The 21887-nt window shown below is 38.3% G+C and overlaps 2 protein-coding genes and 1 long non-coding RNA gene across 6 annotated transcripts in view; 2 read left to right on the top strand and 1 right to left on the bottom strand.

Annotated features, from left to right (window-relative positions):
* LOC134811551 (serine/threonine-protein phosphatase 4 catalytic subunit) overlaps positions 1 to 21887 on the top strand; it is a 39305-nt gene that overhangs the window by 3775 nt on the left and 13643 nt on the right. The window lies entirely within an intron of this gene.
* LOC134811822 (cilia- and flagella-associated protein 65-like) lies at positions 624 to 13708 on the bottom strand. Of its 4 annotated transcripts, none has more exons than XM_063818913.1 (25): positions 13698 to 13708; positions 11003 to 11150; positions 10610 to 10712; positions 8783 to 9140; positions 8370 to 8617; positions 7437 to 8039; positions 7208 to 7327; positions 6901 to 7068; positions 6521 to 6771; positions 6219 to 6396; positions 5901 to 6068; positions 5597 to 5734; positions 5309 to 5444; positions 4959 to 5156; positions 4689 to 4839; positions 4456 to 4563; positions 4178 to 4330; positions 3898 to 4075; positions 3551 to 3748; positions 3088 to 3332; positions 2283 to 2440; positions 1934 to 2156; positions 1569 to 1774; positions 1285 to 1460; positions 624 to 1188 (listed from the first exon to the last, which is right to left on the bottom strand). In XM_063818913.1, exons 2-25 carry the CDS (start codon positions 11140 to 11142, stop codon positions 910 to 912), a joined length of 4884 nt encoding a protein of 1627 aa, XP_063674983.1. In that variant the 5' UTR covers positions 11143 to 11150; positions 13698 to 13708; the 3' UTR covers positions 624 to 909. The 4 variants fall into 4 exon arrangements, with proteins under 4 accessions (XP_063674983.1, XP_063674984.1, XP_063674985.1 ...); XM_063818914.1 differs by having other exon boundaries at positions 1569 to 1768; XM_063818915.1 differs by having other exon boundaries at positions 4689 to 4833.
* Positions 18608 to 20145, top strand: LOC134811396 (uncharacterized). Its single transcript, XR_010159801.1, has 2 exons — positions 18608 to 19009; positions 19215 to 20145. It is a non-coding gene; the product is annotated as an uncharacterized LOC134811396 (long non-coding RNA).

The raw sequence follows: 21887 nt of genomic DNA, 5'->3' as shown, positions 1-21887 counted from the left end.
TTTTCATTCCAGCCCTAATCAGTTAATCGCTTCTTTGTTTAAAATTCGTTTCCTACCACTTAACAGTACGAGAAGAATGTTCTTTCGCAGTTTAAGTATGTCTTTATGTTTTCCATATACTCGAGGTGATTAAGTAAAACGGGCTTTGACACACGCTTTATATTATGTACCTCTTTTCTCGTGTAGCAAAGCAGGCTGTACTAACGTTTTCCAACGGTAATTAGTAAAAGATGGTGGCTGGTTCATGAACAAACAAATTTAGATCATCACAACTACTATAAATACCATTCATTTGAACTTATCAATCCTACGAATTTATGTGAACTTGAAATTACGATCGCGATAAAAGCATTAATGGAAAATTTTCTCTTTTCTCTATCGAGGAGAATATACATACAGACTGAACTGAAAAGGATCAACTAGATAGAGTTACCGAAACATCATAAGAAGTTATCTTTCGAAAATTTGTGGTCGTTTTGGGAAACAAATATTTTACGCACCACTTTTAAGGTGCCAGTTAAACTATTTACTACTGGTTTGGAAACAACTGATATCAATGATCGAGCAGAAGTTTCAGTTTATAATGAGACATATTACTTACTAGTAACAAAGTAAAACTCTAGTTTAATCAAAGAATAGTTTACAATATACACTTTATACATGATAGGGATCGGTAATCTTACTCTTTTAAAAGTTTCTCAATCCATTTACATGTCCCCCTACACATTTCCTCCAGACCTCTTCTTAGCTTGCCGCTACTTCAAGGCGACTATCTTAACAAATATTAAACTAAAGGTCTGACACGTACTATTTGAAATAAGATCGCTACCAAATGGTTGAACTCCGCTACATACAAACTAAAAGTTTAATGAAAATACACTCTCCTTTTTCATCTCAAACACGCACATATTACATCTGGATATGATGTGGGCTCCGTGGAGGTAATGCGATAGTGCGTGATCTGGCAGTGAGAACGAGTTCCTTCTGAACGGTTTCCTGAATGATGTTAGCCACTGTTTCTCCAAGTATCTCTGTGATAAGGGGTGAGAGCTTCACGTCGAATGATGATGAGGCAGGCACTGGAGAGGGTTCAGCTAACCTTCCTTCTGCGGACTGCTCTGCTTCTGCCAACTCCTCAGTGGTCTCTTCTACGGAACGCTCTTCTTCGATTACATCCAATTCAGTTGCCTGTAAAGAAGGGAAAATTAAGTCGTATAAATAATACGAAACATGATCATTGATGTGAAGTCAAAACATTCTAAGTTATCCTTTGAACCAACTTACCTGAGGTCGAGTTATTTGAGCGAAAAAAGGTATCGGCTCTTTGGATAGGTTTCTGATGGCAGTGTGAACATCTACATCATCAAGGAGGGACTTCAACACGAAACTGAGAACATTGCTGATTGTGCTGACCTCAGTAGTTGAGGCCACGCGAGGAATCTCCAGTTCAGTTTCCGTATCTGAGGGGGAAATTAAACATAACAGATAGTAATAGAATCAACATTTTAAAACTTTCGGACGTTTTCTTTCATTGGCATATAGCTTCAAAATAGTTTACAGTACATTACCTGGTTCAATTATACCGGCAGTAGGAACATCAAAACCGCCCAAGTCACCCGAAAACAACTTAATGTCGGCAACTTGACCGATGATCCTCAAATGAAGATAGAACGGCTGTTCTGGTACCGGAGGAGACGGTTGTTCTTTCTTGGGCGATTCTCTCTTCTTCGTAGAACAGTGTTTTGTATTCTTGGTACAGCAATACTCCCTAGGACTTGATATGACGAGTTCAGAAACATTTAAATTGTTATTTTATGAAACTTCTCTCATGTAGACGTGATGCAAGTTTGCTGTGACACGTGACAACGATTGACCTGTCACGTGTCAAAATAAAGGTTAAAGAATCAACATTGTATTCGGTAAACCAATTAACCTGGTCTCAGGCCTGTCAAGGGGTGATGGAGCGAGGGCTCTAATTGGGGGCAGTGCGTGGTATTTGTTCAATGTTTCAGTTGCTGCCCAGTTATCTCTGCTCTTGTCTATCTTATCTGGAGTTTGAGGCTTGGCTTCCTTGATGGTGAAGGTGATTCTATCCTCTTCTAAAGTATTCGCGTATTGTGCTAATGTCTCCACGTATGCTGATTCTTTGGAGTTATCTGAAGAGTTATTCAGTGTAGCGAAGGTGGGGGTTATTCAGTGTAACGTAATGATAACAGCTGAGGTTAAAAATTAAGATTCTCTTCTAGGTAACTGAGTAATATCTGAACTCGAAAACAACTAACCGGTCAACTCGCAGATAATATCAAGATCAAAAATGGCGGGGTAAGATGAAGGCAGGAGAGAAACCTCGATCGTGGTCGATGCACTTGGTGCTAAGGTACCAGAGTTGGGTGAGACCGAGATAACTTCACCGCACAGAGGGGTCGTGTTCGTGTTCCATCTAGGATAGGACGGATCACTTGATCAAATGAAAACATTAGTAGTAGTAGTAGTAAATCTTTCAAAGTACGAAATATCTCTTTAAAAGAGCATCCTAGGCACCTTATAGATATCAAAACGCATAAAAAAGAAAACAAAAACATCAACCATCTTCTAACTTCTTCCACTCCTCCCTATCTAAAGCTAAAAATCTAAGGTCTTCGAAATCAGTCAAATTCTTAAGTCTAATATCAAGATTTCTACTAGTCAAGTCTTTTCTAATAACATCTAATAAGTTTAAACATGGTCTACCCCGTCTCCCTTCCATAAAAATATCAGAATTTATAGCAAATAACATAGAGGTGTATGCTGGTGAGTCTTCCTGTCCTCTTAAGATATGTCCTAACATTCTCCATCGAAACTTAGAGACTCTCACAGACAAGGGAGTGACATAACAACGAGCATAGAGTGCCTCATTAGAAATAACCCCAGTAGGCCATCTGATGTTGAGGATTCTTCGGAGGTGTTTGCGATGAGCAATATCAAGTTCATTCAACGAAGCTAGTGGTGCAGCCCAGGAATGAAAACATTATGTAAAATTAAAGGAATATCTATTTTGTATTAAGCTTAATAAATATTTACTTGAGTAAAAAACTAGGTGAACCTTACCTGAAAGTGATGTGCTCTTTGGAAGTATTCGTAATAAACACAATTTTCTTGGACACAGAGAAGGTAGGCACTACACCGAAGTCTATGGCCTCGTTAGAAAGGACTGCCAGCTGATTATCCAGAAGCACAGCCTGCTTGTCAGGGATAACAGATCCTTTCTGGACGGTGCTATGTTGTCCGGGTGTTATACCCTCTCCAAATATGGTGATGGTGTAGGTGTCACCTCCGACTATCATAATTGGCACCTGGGAAGGGTGGCGGTGGTTACGTGAATCAACCATCGAGGATCATGAGTTGCTGCTCTTATTTATATCACTAATACGTGTAACGTTTGCATGCATGTCGTATCTAATGTAGTGTTTTAAAAACATCCAGAATAACATATTATGATAACAACATATGAAAATTGAAAGTATTCCCAATGGACAGTTGAATCTATAAATAAAACACGCCATACTCTTACCTTAACAGCATAAGTTTTAGCCTCGAGTGGTGAGAAGAGGAAAGGTATCTGAGCGATCGAGTGTGGCTGAACTCTGCCAGTCGGCTGGAGACACTTCATAATCTCACACCCGTAGTTCTCGTGTGTTAGTTGAGCTAGAGACTCGTCCATCACCTCGTAACCCATCTGACTGTCTCCTCCGTTGTACAGCTCGTAGTACTGTGGAATTTGTTTTTATTGTACTGCAAATAACACAACTAGAGTGTGAAGACTTTTCCTGCTGGACACGGAATTTAATATTTAGGGGTTGGGTTTACTGAAATCAGTGATCACCGTAGCACAACAAGCTAATTCGACTGGTACAATACCTGTATTGGTGGGCAATTAGAACCAATGATAACAGGCTGCAGAGTGTGGCTCTTGTGGGCTATCTGGGGATAGGCCAGTCCAGATTTCACTGTTACTCCTCTCAGTTGTAACATTATCTCTCTACCACGTGACAGTTTCAGCAGGATAGGCAGCTCTTCTATTCCTTCACTCCCATGTCTGATGTAGTTACTGTTAATGTTTGATATTCGAGATTTTCGAAGAAATATTGCACATTAAAATTCTAGAACATTTTTAACTTGATTCCTGCCTTACACTGACCTGTAGGTGAACATGAGAGACAGAGTATCACCAGGTTTAATGGTACCCTCTCTTGGCTCGATGTTAAAGCGCTCCTGTGCTCTTGTTGCATCCTCTACTTTATCTTCTGCCCAGGTTGCCATGTCCAGACATAAGTCAGGCGGGAATAGGAACCTGATTCATGATACAGTGTGATTGGAATACGAAAGTTGTAATCATTTTGGAGGGACTACCTTTGCTACCAAGTGGGGTTTCAAGCAGTCACAGTTTAACTTGGAAGTGGACCAATGAATGATTACCTGAAAGAAGAGGACACTTTGCCACTGTTCTTCATGACAACCACCACTTTGCTTGGGTCACTGCCAACTGTATTTGATCCAAAGTCTACCACAGCAAGGGCCTTGGTGCTGAAATAAGTTACACGTTAACAATTTAAAGTTTCTAGATTTGTAAAATATCATGTTCATGGTTGCTCATGCCCACGAAATGTTACTCGAGTTCAAATAGAGTATATTTGTACAGCTGATTGTACCTGAAAGGTTTGGTTCTGTCGTTACTCCGTGTCTCCATAAGTTGCCTCAGCTCGGTAGGGTCGGGTGCTTCAGCAAGGTGCTTGTTCAGCAGATCAAGGGAGAACAGATCCCAGATGCGCTTCTTACTCGCGTTGCACAGTATTCCTGGAACTTTATTGTCAAATATGAGATCTTTGAAGAGGAAAACAACGTTTGATTTTACAATTTACAGCTACATAAATAAGAACAGATATTTTGATTTCATGACGAAAAATAAGTATTACTCGCACCAACTGAGCGGATGTCGATGAAAGAGAGTTTGGGGAACACTCCTTCACCAGTCAGGGTGAGTAGAGTGTGCCGTTGTGAGTTGATGGTGCAGATAACTTTCACATTGTAGTTAGCTTGAGATAGAGGCTGGTAGGTCACGTACAATTCCTCTTTACCATACGCAGACAGAGATCCACTCGTCTTGTCCAGACTTATATCTGATATTTTGTATTGATTAGTTTATTACAAATCTATACAATTAAATGAGATATCGGTCACGTCTTATCCAAATAACTAAATCTACTGTTAAGCACCTCAACATGCCATCGCGTTGCTAATATCACATTTCAAACTGGAAACAGTCACTTACCACAGTGATCCGGACCGTCATATTCTAAAGAGAGCTCGTAGTCAGCAGTACAGGAGTAAGGGTTGTGTAGAGACACCGTCTCTGAGGAAACTTCTCCAACCACAGAGATCCCGAAATTAACCTTCTTCGGCAAGCACTAGGGATAAGATACTTGGTAATGTAACCATATCTTAAAAATGTGTATTAAGTGATTCTAATAAAAACCTATTGTTCTATAATTAAGATGAATTGCAACCTATAAGTCGATAGTCAAGATAATGTTAAGTACTATATAATATTATCCTGTACCTCAAGAGAAGCTTTAGTCGCCTGTCCCATGGAAGACACGGTTAGTTTTCTCCTGTTATTCTTGACGTGGAATATTGACAAAACGTTCATTGCTTTTAGTACTGACTCATCTTTCGGTGAAAACTTCCAACTCTGATACTGTCAACAAAAATATAGTGTTAGTACTTCATGAGACTTGGGAAACTAATAGTCAGACTGTCTGTGCAGAGATGAGAAATAAAACAACAATGCGTTCTAAGAGCGCGAAAAACAAAATGTTTTTCGACCAAAAACAACCAGATCAAATTTGAAAAAGTTTGCGCACTTGAGTATCGTTTGGAAGGATAACACCAGCTAAAGGTGACACAGTGAGGTTGTTATCTTGGTTGTGCAACTTCCACTCGAAATGTAGAGGAAGTCTGGATGTGTTGCGTACTCCGTAGCAATGTTCTGTCACACTTCCTACACACGACGGCTTGAACACCATCGCACCCTGGGAACAGAGATGTTCGTGAATCTACCAGTTCAAAGACTCACAGTTTCACTCAGAAGGAGAGAAATTTAATTCTTAAATGAAATCATCTCTCACAAAACTACTTGTTTTCATCTAAAATCATAAGTTATGTTTTTCTGTTCATCGCACCTCGTTTTCAAGCCAGGCAGTTGGAAGCTCTACCGCTGCTACACAAGGGAAGACTATCTTGTGTTTAGTGTTCAGAGTACAGGCCAGGTTGTGTTGGTATGATCTACTCTGGTTAGCCAAGAATCTCACCATCACTATACATACCTCGTTATAAATTACACCCGTCATAGGTTTTACACTGCGGGGAAGGAGTATTGAAGACGACAGAGAAAGAATGAAATTACAGTCTAGTTCATTATAATGCTCAACTTACTAAAAAACACTCGATTTTCTCATTATTTTATATAAATCATGAATTATACCTGAAAATTCCCATTGGATCATCCTCAAAGACGAAAGACATGGGAGTATCGCCTTGGTTCCTTAGAAGAAGAGTCCTGTAGACAGGCTGATCAGGAAGAGCCGGAGGGAAGAGTATAGCCGAGGTGTCAGTCTCGTACCTTGGTAAGAACGGCTCATGACCCGGCTCAAATGTTTCACCAGTACAGTAGACTGACTGGGACCAGGAGGCACACATCGTATCATCGTTTACAAGTTGTGCATCCCTCATCGACTGCAAGTATGAAGTTGAGCGGATATATCAAATAAGCTTGCACTAGCACGTTATCTATTAGCCTGAATTTATCATGATAACCAATAATTTACCAAACAGCAACCGACAATAAATTGATGATAATTCTACCTTATAGAAAGTAGTACACTCAAGATCAGCCCCATAAAACTGATTAGGTTTCTGAGGGTGGAAGTTAACTCTGAAAGAGGCACTCTTGTAGGGTTGAATATCACACTCTGTTGGGAGAACTGTGAATACGCTGTCGGGGTTATCATTCCAGATAGCTGTTACTCTTCCCTGAGATAGGAAGTGTAATTGTTTATCACTGATTAGGGGTTCAAATTTCAAGCCACTCTGTATGGTAACGTGATCGGTAATCGTTAATTCATGCGTTTCAGCAATGTCAATAAACAAAGATCCCACAATTACGATATACCTTGGTGTGATTAGTGACAGTGACTGTCTTATGATGGACTTTCTGGAAAGCTCTACATTTAGCGAAGTCGATGGTCTCGATATCTGCAGTCACGTGCATTGTGGTGCTCTCTGTCATCATCTGAAAATTTAACCTGTTGATAATACCACGAAAAACATATTTTATTACATAACAAATACAAGCAACTCGATTGATATATATAACAAAAGGACATTATCTGCCAGTTTACCTGAACATCAGTAAAATATTGGGAACTGGGAGGTTGGTCTTGAAACGGTACACCAGGACTGAGAATAGTTTTATCATCGGCCAGTATTCCAGCCTGAACTTCTGGGGGATACATTGACAATCCAGTTCGAACTTTCTCGACGAAGTTTTCCAGGTCATGCTCTATCAGCCTGGCTGGTCGTATCTCATTTGTGTATCCTGATCCGAGTAAATCTAAGAATATCGGTTCTTGTCGGTGTAGTAGGATAGGGATCCTTTTGTAGTATGGAATAGCTTGTAGCGGGACGAATTTCACAACAATTGTACGCTCTTCTTTTCCATCGAGGGTTCCGCAATTTTTGTCAACTTTGAAAACGCTCTCTGTTGAATCCAGCACTATTTGGTAGGAAGTCTTCACATTTGACTGGTTGGATATGGTGAGGTATTGTTTGTGTTCTGTGTTCAATTCAGCGTACTTAAACGACAGAATGCTAGTGCTCAGTTTTATATCAGGAGCTGTACTTCGGCCGACACACTTCACGACGCACTGCGAGGGGAATCCGGCTGGACTGATGTAGAAGTAGTCTGTGTATGCCATCTTTTCAATCGTGGGCAAGAAATCTATCTGAGGAAAACCTAAAATTAATCCACATTTTAAAAGAAGCTTCTTTTCAGTTTGATTATTTTTGAATTATTGCCTCATCATTTTGAGTACTCATGTGACAGAAAGTTGTATCACATAATAAACTCGACTGAGCTAATCAGTAATGTATATCTGCACATGGTTGCCATGGCAACTCGGATTTTCGAGATAATCCGCGCGCAACCCTATAAAACTGACAAGCGCGCCTTACAAAATTTACACTTCTGATGAAAATTTGCCACAATCTTTGATCATGGCCACAAATTGTAGATACGAGAGATTTAAGACCTATTTTAAAATGTTCAAACAAACCTTCACGCTGATAGAGGAGTATGGTTTTATCATGTGCTGCCGTCTTTTACAAACAAAAACCTTATCCATCGCTACTGTTCCACTGATTTGGTGAGAAATTGAGACGTTGGCATTTACCGATGACATATTCTTAACATGGAATACCTTACTGGTTGATGTACCGATTGGCACGTCCCCAAAATTGAGGAGCTGATGCACAGACTCTTCCTCAATCTTACCGTCACCGACCATTATATACGGATGTTTTCCTGTAATGGTAATTGTTTTTTTAGTGATTTCGGTTACGATACACGATTATATAGCATGGTGTGTTAAGGTTAACACCCACAATCAATATCTCTGTCGATGGGAGTTCTTGAAAACCGGTAATTCGACCAAAAAGGAGAATAATGGAAGAATTTCAAACCGCTCACCTACACCACTGATAAAGAAGTCCTTGTGTTGATCATTACCGAAGGAAACAACTGCTTTTGAGTCATAAACATGGGCCTCGCTTGGAGTAAACTTGACAGTAACATCACAGTGTCCTCTTTCGGGAAGTAAACCCAAAGCTGGCTCAATAGAAAAGGGGGCAGCCACACTCCATTTGAAATAAGTTTCAATACTCTTATTGACAAGAGTGAAGGTTTTAATGGCAGTTGTTTGAATACCACAAGTCTCAAATCCCAACGAGTGAGGAAGATCGATAGAGTATCTCGGTAAAACCGCCTGGACATTTACCGTAAATTTATCTGTTCTTGTACAGAATTCTACTTGGTCGCTGTATAACTCCTGAAGTAAGAAACACGTGTTATAGCTACACGTAAGAGAATAAAATCGTAATATTTAGCATGCAAGAGGTAATTTTATTGAATGGTGTTTGGCCATTTAAATTACGTTTGTCCTGAAAAATGAGAATTCTAGCTTCTCAGATGACCGAGATATGAAGCATAACGAGTTTGTTCATTACGAGTCATCAGGTGATCGGGTTACGGTGTCGTAATTGGTTAATCATTGAGTACCCAATCAATTTTGCCTCTGACTCTAGTGAAAGTGCTGGTGACGATGAGAAAGACCATAAACCAGGGATTCCTTCGGGAGCATGTAAGATTATATCCAAAGTTTGTTCGCCAATGGGGTGTGTCTGGGTGTCAAAGATCTTCAAGGTGGGTGCTACTTGTGATGAACTCTAGAAGGATGGGGTGGTAATACTCGGTCTGGCCGTCTGGAAGCCCATAGAATTCCAGTTCAGAAACCGAGTAAGGAGGTGCGGCTACTGATGAGAAGCCTCCTTAAAGTTTATTTGGGTTAGAAACGACATCTGGGTCCCTACCCTCGCTCAAGATTATTCTCAATTTTCTTGTTGTGTTCCACAACTGTTTTGCACCATCTTTTCAGATTATATTCAGGATTAAATGAACTATTGCAATATGCTACAACGGAGTCTCTAACATGTTCACAAACACCAGTATATGCAATTCAATGTTGATTGGGTGTGCCCCCCAAATTCGAATTTTCAAATTTTGGTGATGGAATCCTCGAACAAGTAGGTACAGTATGCCATCTGCAAAGCAACAACTCTCAAATATAAAACACGGCGGTGGTATATGACACAACGTATGGGTACTGACTTTAGCCCCCCCCCCCCCTGTATATTACACTATGCCGCAGCCGGAAATTTGCTGTATAGTGAACACCGTTTGAATCAAAACACTATGAACACTATAAACATTGAACACTATGACGGCACTAAACACTTTACCAGCAAGAAAACTCGTGCTACTGATAGTAACAACTTCTTCTTTCAAATTAAAATCTAGTTCATCATGGCAGTGTATCATAAAATTATAAATGGAAATGGTGATGAAACCCTCAGGTTTATTCTTGGTACCGTGTCAGGTTTTACTGCACCGTCAGGAAAATTTACAGCCTTAAAATTATTAAAATTATACTATTTCCCTAGCAGATAAATAAGAGCTCAGAGTGTTTGTTAAGAGTCGTAGACTGTGATCGGTAACAACACTATATTGCGTCATAGATCATAGGACATAATATAGGGTTAGGGCTATTGAAAATAATCATGAGATCCTTTTCGTGATACATATAGTGCTCAAATCGCACTATATTACGACAGAACTTTATTGCGATGGTTGAGTAATATAGTGCGGGAACCGTTTCATCCCATACAGCAAAATGAAAAACGATGGATGATCAATTTGTTCACAAAATTAACAGCTGAAGTGCATTTAAGATTCACAAACCTTTTCCAATGGCTTGAACGTTATAGGAATCTTTGCTGTGTTTCCCGAGCATAATGTTATCGTTTGTGGGTACTTGGTTGAAAAGCATTTGTTCTTCGGAGTCCTGAAAATGAAAGTGAGGTAGACAATAACTCCGAGTCCTCACTTAAATTTGTAGAGCTAGACTTAAAAAGTTTCACATGCATACCACGCGCACGGTTGAACACGTTTTGCATTTTAGAAGGGTTAAGCGATGTTTGATATTCCGAGCTGCAATAAAAATGAAAGTTTAATCATTACACTGCGTAAAACTGTCAAACATTAAGTAAACCCATGTTATAGTTCTATTTGTGAGATAGGAATTTTGTTAAACTCATTCAAAATGAAAGTGTAAATACAACACAAACAACTTACTTGTATTTTATTTTATGAGTCTTGGTGTCCACATTTTTTATTTTGATCACCTTTGTGTACTCTCCACCGGGTTCCCAGGTGTTCCATGTTATTTGTGAGGTTAGGAGGATGCCATTTCGAGTAGATGTTGCTGTGGTCATCTCATCCTATTGTAATTAGAACTTGTCTTTAAATCATTAAAACATGATCAAAAAGCTTTTGAACAGAAAACTGACCATTAGGCAAACGTTTATAAATTTGCCAAATGGTCAGTTTTTTTATAAATAGAAACACTGTTTATCGAATGTGGGCATACACACTAATAATATTATACAATACATCCAACTTTTAAGGCTCAACCACATTCATGTACTGGTTAGACACTTGATGGCCTTATCACCTGCAGCCTGCATCAAAGTTTTCTTATACTGCTTCTAGTCATTTTCAGCTCTCCGCGACCCAAATTTCACTGTTTTGACCGAATTTTTCTTGAATGACCATCTTACAAGGTCACTGAGAATGGCACAAGACACGATTGAGGTAGTCAAAGTTCTATTCCCAAAGAAAACTTTGATAAACGGAAAATCATCAGAATATAAAAAGAGATTTTGGAAGATTTTTGAAGAGGAGCTTTTCTCAATGAAACAATAAGTTTTATTTTACATTCCTTTAATCATAAATAAAATAAGAGCTTAAACCACGAATTAGTTAGTTACTAGAAGTAAACTTGAGGAAATATTCTTTAGTAGTTGTATATAATTATTTAGAAAAACTTTATTTGTTAGTATTTTTATTATGGAAAGTGGTTGAATTTAGTGAGACAAGGTCAGTTTCTCTATTGTCTCAGAAAAATTTCTACTTTACAGTAGGCAATGCTGAGTGGCAGGAATGACGGACCAAAACGCTTGGGCTAACAATGGCCCTAATTGCCGTGCCCTAGACCGAAATTTCGCGGTTTTGACTGAAAACTTTACCAATGACCAATCAGTGAGGTCGGTGAGAGTGACACAAGTCGCCATCAAGGTACAAGAATCAGTATATCCGGAGAAAACTTTGGTGCAATGAAAATTTTTAATATGTCCTACGGGCACGGTAGGACATCTTCGAATTTCACCTCTCCGTGAGATTCGAATTTTCTCTCTGAATGACCATCTTACAAGGTCAATGAGGATGGCACAAGACACGATTGAGGTACTCAAAGTTCTATTCCCAAAGAAAGCTTTGATAAACGGAAAATCATCAGAATATAAAAAGAGATTTTGGAAGATTTTTGAAGAGGAGCTTTTCTGCTGTTCCCTAGACCGAAATTTCGCGGTTTAGATTGAAAACTTTACTGATGACCAATCAGTGAGGTCGGTGAGAGTGACACAAGTATATCCTACCGGTAGGACACATTCGAATTTCACCTCTCCACTACCCAAATTTCACTGTTTTTTGACTGAATTTTTCTTGAATGACCATCTTACAAGGTCACTGAGGGTGGCACAAGACACGATTGAGGTACTCAAAGTTCTATTCCCAAAGAAAGCTTTGATAAACGGAAAATCATCAGAATTACAAGAATTATAAACTTTTAAAAATATTGGTTATTCAAACATTTGTTATTAAAAAGTGTAGTTTACTAGATGGAACAAAAAGTTACAATTTTCAAATGCATTCTAACTTTTTCAAAGATATTCTGAAAATAATATTAACATTGAATATGTATAAAAATGCAACTTTTGTTTTTGACTTCAATATTTTGAATTTTGAAAGTATTACTTTCAAATCTAATGTTTAATATTATGTATTAAGGGGTAGGTTATATCTCCACCGAAAGCACATCCAATTTGATACGTATGAAATATGTCTATAACTTGCTTGATTCTGCACTAAGTTTTTGTTCCACGACCAAAATTGAACGGCCTGGGGAATCGTTTAAGATCACTTTCGAGGCATCTTGACAAAAGCTACTCACGCTATTGTGCTTTTCTTGGAGAAATAAGTCAGTAGCGCTTTTGAGCTTGTTATTCGGAAAAGCCATTATTGGCACTCGAGTCCTTGATCTTGTCTATGATGCAATGGGCCTTTTGAACTGCCATCCTTCAGCTTCTGTCGACTGAAATTACTATTAATCCAAGTTGAGGCAATCAGCTGACGTGCAGCTTTTATGGTTATCTATGATATGTATAGTCTGTAATAAAGATCAAAATTCAAATTTGTGTTCCCTAAAAAAAATCTGTATTCCCTATTCTCTTTCAAAAGTATTCCAGGTAATTTGTATAAGTGTATATATTAATTTTGAATACATTGCAAAAGATTTTATCTCGACGACAAACACCTTTCATTTAGATATTGTCGTAATGACAAGGGAATAAGTTTTTATATTTGAGCTGTTTAGTTCACAGAAAAGCAGATATGGACTGCTTTCAATTGATATTTTGGAAAAAGTTTGTTTCAGTAATGATTGGGAACCAGTGGTCTTTTGTAACTGCATCTTCAACCTCAGTTTCATTTTGAAACGTCAGGTGACTGGTAAAGTCATATATTTTGTTCTATGAACATTTATTCTAGTATTTTGAAGTGTAGCAATTGTTAAGATCTTTAATTTTATACAAAATTATTGATGTTTTCTTGGGCAAATTTCTATTGATCCCGTTTGGTACGACAAGGAAAAAGTTTTATCAGGAAAGGAATTATTCAACGTTTCAAACTGACAACTTCGTATTCATGATCTCAAATTATTTGCTATATAGTAGTGTTGAAAGTATTAAAAACTGAGTTTTAATTGTCATACGTTGTATGACCCGCCGCGCACGAGTGCGCGGCTCACCTAGTGAAACAACCGTGGGGGTCACGACGTGATACAAAGTTTTAATACAGGGTGGGCCAAAAGTCAGTGGGCATACGTTGGCCTTAATAGCTCAATCACTGAGTGCCCAATTGAAATAATTCTTTCTGGTATGACTTACTACCACCACTGGTTTGAGGAATTTGTCAAATCGATAAATATTAGAGTTCATTTTTTTCAAATTAAGGCTCATTTTTGCATTTATTTGATAGTTTTGATAGTTTTGATAGTCAAATCGAGCTAAATTTTTTGAATTGTGTTTGGCCATTCGAATTACGTTTGTCCTGAAAAAAATTAGAACTGTAGCTTCTCAGATGACAGAGATATGAAGCATAACGAGTTTATTCATTACATTTGATCAGGTGATTGGTTTACCTAATCACGTGATTAGGTGACCCCGTTAACCACCCCGTTAAACATTATGGGAATTTTTAAGGGTGCCCAATGAAGGTGTCGTGTCACGGTGTCACATAATCACCAAGTCAATGTTGTTAACGAGATAATAATAATAATAATAACAAAGTATTTATATCCCGCTCATATTAGCAACTAGTAACCAAGAATGGTACTAGCTACTAATGTCAGAGCGGCTGTCCAAAACAAAGATAAAACTTTAATAATTTAGAATTCTCCAACAAAAAATTCTCAATTTCCTTTAAACTGCTTATTAGTAACACTAACGTCTAAAAACTATATTATACGACAGACATGGTGGTACAATCAGACATCAGATGGAATAAACTATAAGAGAAAAATAATAATCTCGACACATAATGGTTACCTTTATTTATTCAAAAGAATTTAATTAATTGAACTTCATTATACACTCTTCTTTATTTGTAGATCAAAACAACAAACACAAACTGAGGCCTGCATCCCCGTCAATACCACACAATCATTTAATGAGTTGCTCAAGGTAGTAGACCAGGCCGACGGATCCCCAGTCCGATTTCCCTGAGTATTGTCGCACCCAATTAAGGGAACTCGCACACTACATCACCCTGTACCCAACAGCTTGCAAGCAAGCTGCCGTTCACCCACCGGTTCACTGAGGTACAGGTAGATTGCCGAAGCATGTGCTACCAACTCTGCAATCATGTGGTACCGGCCAAAGATACAGGTTTATAAAAATAAAATAAAAAATAAAAACAAGCCAGGGCATGGCAAATGGCAGTCTAGTCTCTCCGGACTCCGTGTGAGTGTAACTATACACACAACTCATGACAGTTAAAAAATCCCATGGAATAATTTACAAACTAAGGCCAGGTTCTAGGAACTTTCTAAAAAAGAACACAAATATAAATACGACTAGGTATGTTCTAGATTATTGAAAAAATGGGTTTTTAAAGCCCGTTTAAAAGTATCAATGTTGTTAGCTTTTCTTACCGTATACGGTAGCAAGTTCCAGAGATACAGAAAATGCTTGATAACTTCGTCATTTCTAATCCGTTTTGCCTCATGTTTTCAGATCATATGCAACATTTAATTATCTATCGTCTTTGAAAAAAAAATAGGCGTTTAGCATGTTCAGAGAAAACAATATAGGTGTTTTAATATTGAATGGGCGTGGTCTATAATATTCGAATTTTCAATTTTTGACGACGAAATCCTCGAACCAGTAATTACAGTATGCCATCTGCAAAGCAACAGCTCTCAAATATAAAACACAGCGGAGCTATTAAGGCCAACGTATGCCCACTGACTTTTGGCCCACCCTGTACTTTTAACATTATTATATAACAAATAATTTTCTTTTTCATACCAAACGGGATCAATAAAAATTTACCCAAGAAAACATTTTAACTATGCGACTCATAAATAATATTCCAATCCGGATTTTACATAAATTATTGATGTTTTATATAACACTTTAGCGGGGTGTAATCTGTTAATATAGTGGGTATTTAAAATTAATAGTCTGTTGGAAGTTAAAATTTTTGATTTTTACTATTTATTTTTAATAAAACACTAATTGTAGCCAGTTATTTTAATATTTTCATCATCACTATCTTGACGGATGTTACTCGTCTAAATTTCTTCGAAGTAGCGCGCGCCGCTTTCTTCTCGAAATGGCCCGATGGCTGCTTTCTTCTCGAAATGGCCCGATGGCAAGTGCTACGAAGGAGCACGGGCCGGGCCAGATCATTAACAATGGTCAATCACTATCTTGATTCATGAATTTTTAAAAAGTTGCACTTTACAGTAATGTGCACAATTTTGAATTTGGGAAATGTGCTTTTGGTGGAGATATAACTGATAACCTGCACTTTAACCGGCGATACTCGTAAAATATATTTATTTACGAGTATCGCATAATGTTTGGAGATAAAGAAGCATACTTGGATAAATTTAAAACTAGTGCGCGATGCAGACCCCACGGGGAGCAAATCCTGGGCAACGAATTCTACAGAAATGAGCGTACAAAACCCTATCAATCACTATCTCGATTCATGAATTTAAAAAAAGTTGCACTTTACAGTAATGTGCACAATTTTGAATTTGGGAAATGTGCTTTTGGTGGAGATATAACTGATAACCTGCACTTTAACGGGCGATACTCGTAAAATATATTTATTTACGAGTATCGCATAATGTTTGGAGATAAAGAAGCATACTTGGATAAATTTAAAACTAGTGCGCGATGCAGACCCTACGGGGAGCAAATCCTGGGCAACGAATTCTACAGAAATGAGCGTACAAAACCCTATCAATCACTATCTCGATTCATGAATTTAAAAAAAGTTGCACTTTACAGTAATGTGCACAATTTTGAATTTGGGAAATGTGCTTTCGGTGGAGATATAACTGATAACCTGCACTTTAACGGGTGATACTCGTAAAACATATTTATTTACGAGTATCGCATAATGTTTGGAGATAAAGAAGCATACTTGGATAAATTTAAAACTAGTGCGCGATGCAGACCCTACGGGGAGCAAATCCTGGGCAACGAATTCTACAGAAATGAGCCTACAAAACCCCTCTTCAACACTCATGAAATCATGAATGTGCATAATCTGTACCTCTATCATTGTATTAATGACATCTTCAAGGTCTTGAAATATAGAACCCCTATATCACTATACTCCATCTTTGAAACATCTGGCAGACTTGGCAAAGAGACACTCATTCTCACACCTAAACCATCAGACAGCTACATATACAGAGCTGGGAAAATATGGAATACAGTACGACAAAATCTCATGCTAACTACATTCACCTGTTATAAGCCCAATCACCTCAAATCATCTATAAGAATCACCATCACTCACACTCAAAAGGAAGGAGAACCAAATGACTGGAACTTAGACTTAAACAGCGTTCGACAAAATTCAAAAACTTTAAAATTGACCTTGCCTGGATTACTTAAGCTTGAAAAAGCGGTAATATCTTAGCAAAGTATAACTTGCAGCAGCCCCATACCTTGTCATGAACATAATATTGAAACTACCTCTGTGATCACATCTTTCTCTGGGTGCAAAATTAATATATATATAGGTTTATTACTTTTATAGAAATTTAAAAGTTCTATAGAAATTTATTATATAAGGATTATAAACATTTTGTTTGTGTGTTTTGTGTTATGCATTTTTATACCTATTTTAGAAAAGATTTTTATAGAATGTTAAAAGTGCAGTAAGGTCAGTTTCAGACGAATTAAGAATAAATGACATCATTGCCATGTCTGAAGTGGTTTGTAAATGGGCCATTGTTAGCCCCAAGCGTTTTGGTCCGTCATTCCTGCCACTCAGCATTGCCTACTTTACTGGGCCGCTCTCAGCCTGTCATTCCGCCAAATCTTTGATTGACGATGTCAATCCATTACATCGAGATCGCTGCTCTGCAAGAATGCTAGTTTGCACAGCGCGTCGTGTTATTACTGTTCACACCTTTCTCTCTCTTTCGTGACAGAATACTTCTAACCGTGTTTACCTTTTCTAGCAATGACAAGCAAAGAAGGATAACCGATTGGACTGGGGAGGAGTTGGCAGCACACTACCGTCCAATCGGTAAGTATTTATAATGTTTAGTTATTAGGTATTTATTTGGAATTGGTTTAATTTGGTGGTAAAGTTATTCTATTATGTAATAAAGTATTTTGTTTTACAGGTTTTGTACATACGACAAATACGGGTTTTATTGGTCAACTAAAGGTCATCTAACAGTGATAGCAGGAAGTCGGAAAACGTTCTACGCAACGACCTGACAGTGGCACTTTGTTTGTGTGTTATTTAGACTACAATTTAGAGACTAATTTAGAGACTAATTTGAGAGACAGTTTTAGAGTTTTTTAGTCGAACTATAACTATGAGTCTTCGTGAGATACCAGTTTTAGACGACAGCGCTGATAACAGCACATGGAAGAAGAAAGTGTTAATATGGCAGCTTGGCACCGCAGCATCAACGAAACAGCAAGCTAGTAAGCTGATTATGAACATGAAAGGTAGACCACAGGAGGTTTCTATAAACATGACGTTAAAGGTGCTAGGAGCAGAAGATGGAGTTGCTAAACTCATTGCCGAACTGGACAAACTGTATAAGAAGGACAGTACTCAGTCTTTATTTAAGGCAATAAGTTTTTATCGCATTTTATTGTCGGATTCTATGATAATAAATATAGAAATGAGTCGAATATTTTTTATAAGATCAATTATGTCTGTTTATAAGAAATAAGAGTAATATTCAGTATGTAAATTCAGTTCCATGATTCGTAGAATCGTGTTTTAGTCGTTTTTTACGAGTTAATTGCTGAGCAATGTCAGGAGTATATATTATTTCGTCTCGTCAGTTTTTTATTTTAAGTTTGTATATATCATTTTAATTTGCAAAAGAATGTGGTCCCAGGTAAACATAATAATATATTTGCGTATATAATATGTTTGTAGCTAATTTAGGAAGCTAATCTACTTTGCCGAGTTGTTCTTTTAGTATTTATCTCAATTATTTACTCGTTTTATGGGGACGCTTTTAGTTTTTGAGCTAGATATTGTAACCTCTCGGTGAGTTTTTCTTAGAACAAAGGAATTTCTGTGTTGCTAGTAATTTTGAGCTCGTAGGTGTAGAAAGTACTTATAGTGTTAGCATTTGAAAATGCGCGCGCGCGTGGCATTTATATTTTAGCGGGGTTTTGAAGAAATTTTAATATGACTTGTTATGTTTTTCTCTGTAATAAGTTCTGAACAGTTTCGTCTCGATAGGTCACTTAAGGTGATAATCTGAAGACATCTGCTCCAACGGGGTTGTTGAGCGAAAATACAGGGACGATTTTAATATTCGGCAGTTTCGTCTTGATAGGTCACTGCGGGTGATAATCTAAAGACAGCTGCAGCTCCAACGCCCAACGGGGTTTGTTGAGCGTATTTGTGGGTACAAGTTTATTGTTTAGTAGATTTGTCCAGATAGGTCACTGCGGGTGATAATCTGAAGACAGCTGTAGCTCCAACAGGGTTGTTGAGCGTATTTGTGGGTACAAGTTTATTGTTTGATAGATTCGTCCAGATAGGTCACTGCGGGTGATAATCTGAAGACAGCTGTAGCTCCAACAGGGTTGTTGAGCGTATTTAATTATTTGATGGATTCGTCCGGATAGGTCACTGCGGGTGATAATCTGAAGACAGCTATAACCCAAACGGGGTTGTTGACTGTATTTAATTATTTAATGGATTCGTCCAGATAGGTCACTGCGGGTGATAATCTGAAGACAGCTATAACTCAAACGGGGTTGTTGACTGTATTTTAATTATTTAATGGATTCGTCCAGATAGGTCACTGCGGGTGATAATCTGAAGACAGCTATAACCCAAACGGGGTTGTTGACTGTATTTAATTATCTAATGGATTCGTCCAGATAGGTCACTGCGGGTGATAATCTGAAGACAGCTATAACTCAAACGGGGTTGTTGACTGTATTTTAATTATTTAATGGATTCGTCCAGATAGGTCACTGCGGGTGATAATCTGAGGACAGCTGTAGCTCAGACGGGATCTTCGAGCGTATTTTTGTGTAATTTAATAGTGCAATCTTGAGAGAAATTGGGGCTAGCATTGCTGGAAAAGGAAAACCGGGGAATGTTATTACTGTTCACACCTTTCTCTCTCTTTCGTGACAGAATACTTCTAACCGTGTTTACCTTTTCTAGCAATGACAAGCAAAGAAGGATAACCGATTGGACTGGGGAGGAGTGGAACATTGGCAGCACACTACCGTCCAATCGGTAAGTATTTATAATGTTTAGTTATTAGGTATTTATTTGGAATTGGTTTAATTTGGTGGTAAAGTTATTCTATTATGTAATAAAGTATTTTGTTTTACAGGTTTTGTACATACGACAAATACGGGTTTTATTGGTCAACTAAAGGTCATCTAACACGTCGAAGCGGCGAAGTCCTCCAACCGAATCTCTATTCGGCGGTTGTTTATGAACATAATAGCCTGAGGTCCCCAGGTAATGCTTGATTCACAATGTCAATCCTTTGCATCTCGCCGATCTGCATGTGGTTGCGAGAATCATTATTGGACGCGCGCGCGGCCCAGTAATGCATTGCGCTACAACCACTTTCCATAATAAAAATACTAACAAAAAAGTTTTTAAGATTTAAAGTTTTTTTTTAAATATACAAATTACAACCACTAAAGAATATTTCCTCAAGTTTACTTCTAGTTAACTAATTCGTGGTTTAATCTTTTATTTATTTATGATTAAAGGAATGTAAAATAAAACTTATTGTTTCATTGAAAACTTATTGTTTCATTGATTTCAAATATCAAAACCGTCGACAAGTCCAATTCGATGCGCGTCTTGGTTTGGTAGGTTATAAACCTACAACCTGCACTTAATATTAATGATATAGTTTTAATTGACGATGTCAATCCTTCGCAGCTCAGCGTGGCGCAGCTCAGTAGTGCATCTCACCGATCTAACGAATGTTTTACTGGGCGGCGCTCAACCTGTCACTTCGCCAAATCTTTATGAACATAATAGCCTGGGTCCCCAGGTAAACGAATGTTGCAAAAATCATTAATGGATGCGCAGCTCAGTAGTTGGTAGTACATTACGCTACAACAATAATAGTACTTAGCGTCTTGTTTTCCTTGTATCACGTGGTGACCCCCACTGTCGCTTCACTATAGTATCGTCTTCGACGATACAGGGGGCTGGGGGAGCCGCGCACTTCGTGCGCGGCGGGTCATACAACGTATGACAATGTTTTCCTAAGCTGATAACGACTCTGGAAACAATTTGTATGCGCGTGCGCGCCAAAGTTAAAATGTATAATCGCAAAAAAAGTGCAATGCGAAATTGTTTCTAAGACGATTTCTAATTTGCTCATTAATAGCTTGACTCATTGTTGATTACAATGATGTCAATCTTTCGCTGCTAAAAATTGCTCAGCTCAATTTGCAAATGGTGCATCTATTCACCTAACCATGTGCTTTCGCGCCGCTGCGGGCGCGCTTGTTTCACAAGTGAGGCGGGCGTGCGCCACTGCAAGCGCAAGGGATCTAAATAGAGCAAGTGCATCTATGATCTAGGGCCAATCTAACGAAGTGGTTGAATTACGAAAAGCATTGATTCACGATGTCAATCCTTCGCATCTCGCCGATCTGCATACGTGGTTGCGAGAAGCATTATTGGATGCGCGCGCGGCTCAGTAGTGCATCGCGCTACAACGAAAAGCATTATTTGATGCGCAGCGTGGCACAGTATTGAGGGATGATATTTGTCTAGAAATTTCTTCGAAGTAGTGCGTGCCGCTTACTTCTCCTCAAAATATTAGCCCGATGCAAGTGCTACGATCGTGGAGCGAAGTAGCACGTGCCGGATTAATATGTTAACAATGGACAAGATCGGAGGCCCAGTAGTGAATCGTCCTACAATGTACAAGACTCATCGCAACCGATTTATTTTTATTGGATCTCCAAAATATTTGCATTCGTGGCTTTAGGTAAATTGTTTTAGAAATTTTATTCTCTACACCTAGTGTAGCTTATGTACTAACATGAGAGATTAATTTAAAATCAAACTACTATAATATAAAAGTAAAACATATTGATCGAACGTTGGAGTAGTTTGC

The sequence above is a fragment of the Bolinopsis microptera genome, chromosome 2 (genome assembly GCF_026151205.1).
Source record: "Bolinopsis microptera isolate Bmic1 chromosome 2, MBARI_Bmic_1.0, whole genome shotgun sequence".
NCBI classification, from domain to species: domain Eukaryota; kingdom Metazoa; phylum Ctenophora; class Tentaculata; order Lobata; family Bolinopsidae; genus Bolinopsis; species Bolinopsis microptera.
This window is presented reverse-complemented; position numbering and strand designations above follow the sequence as displayed.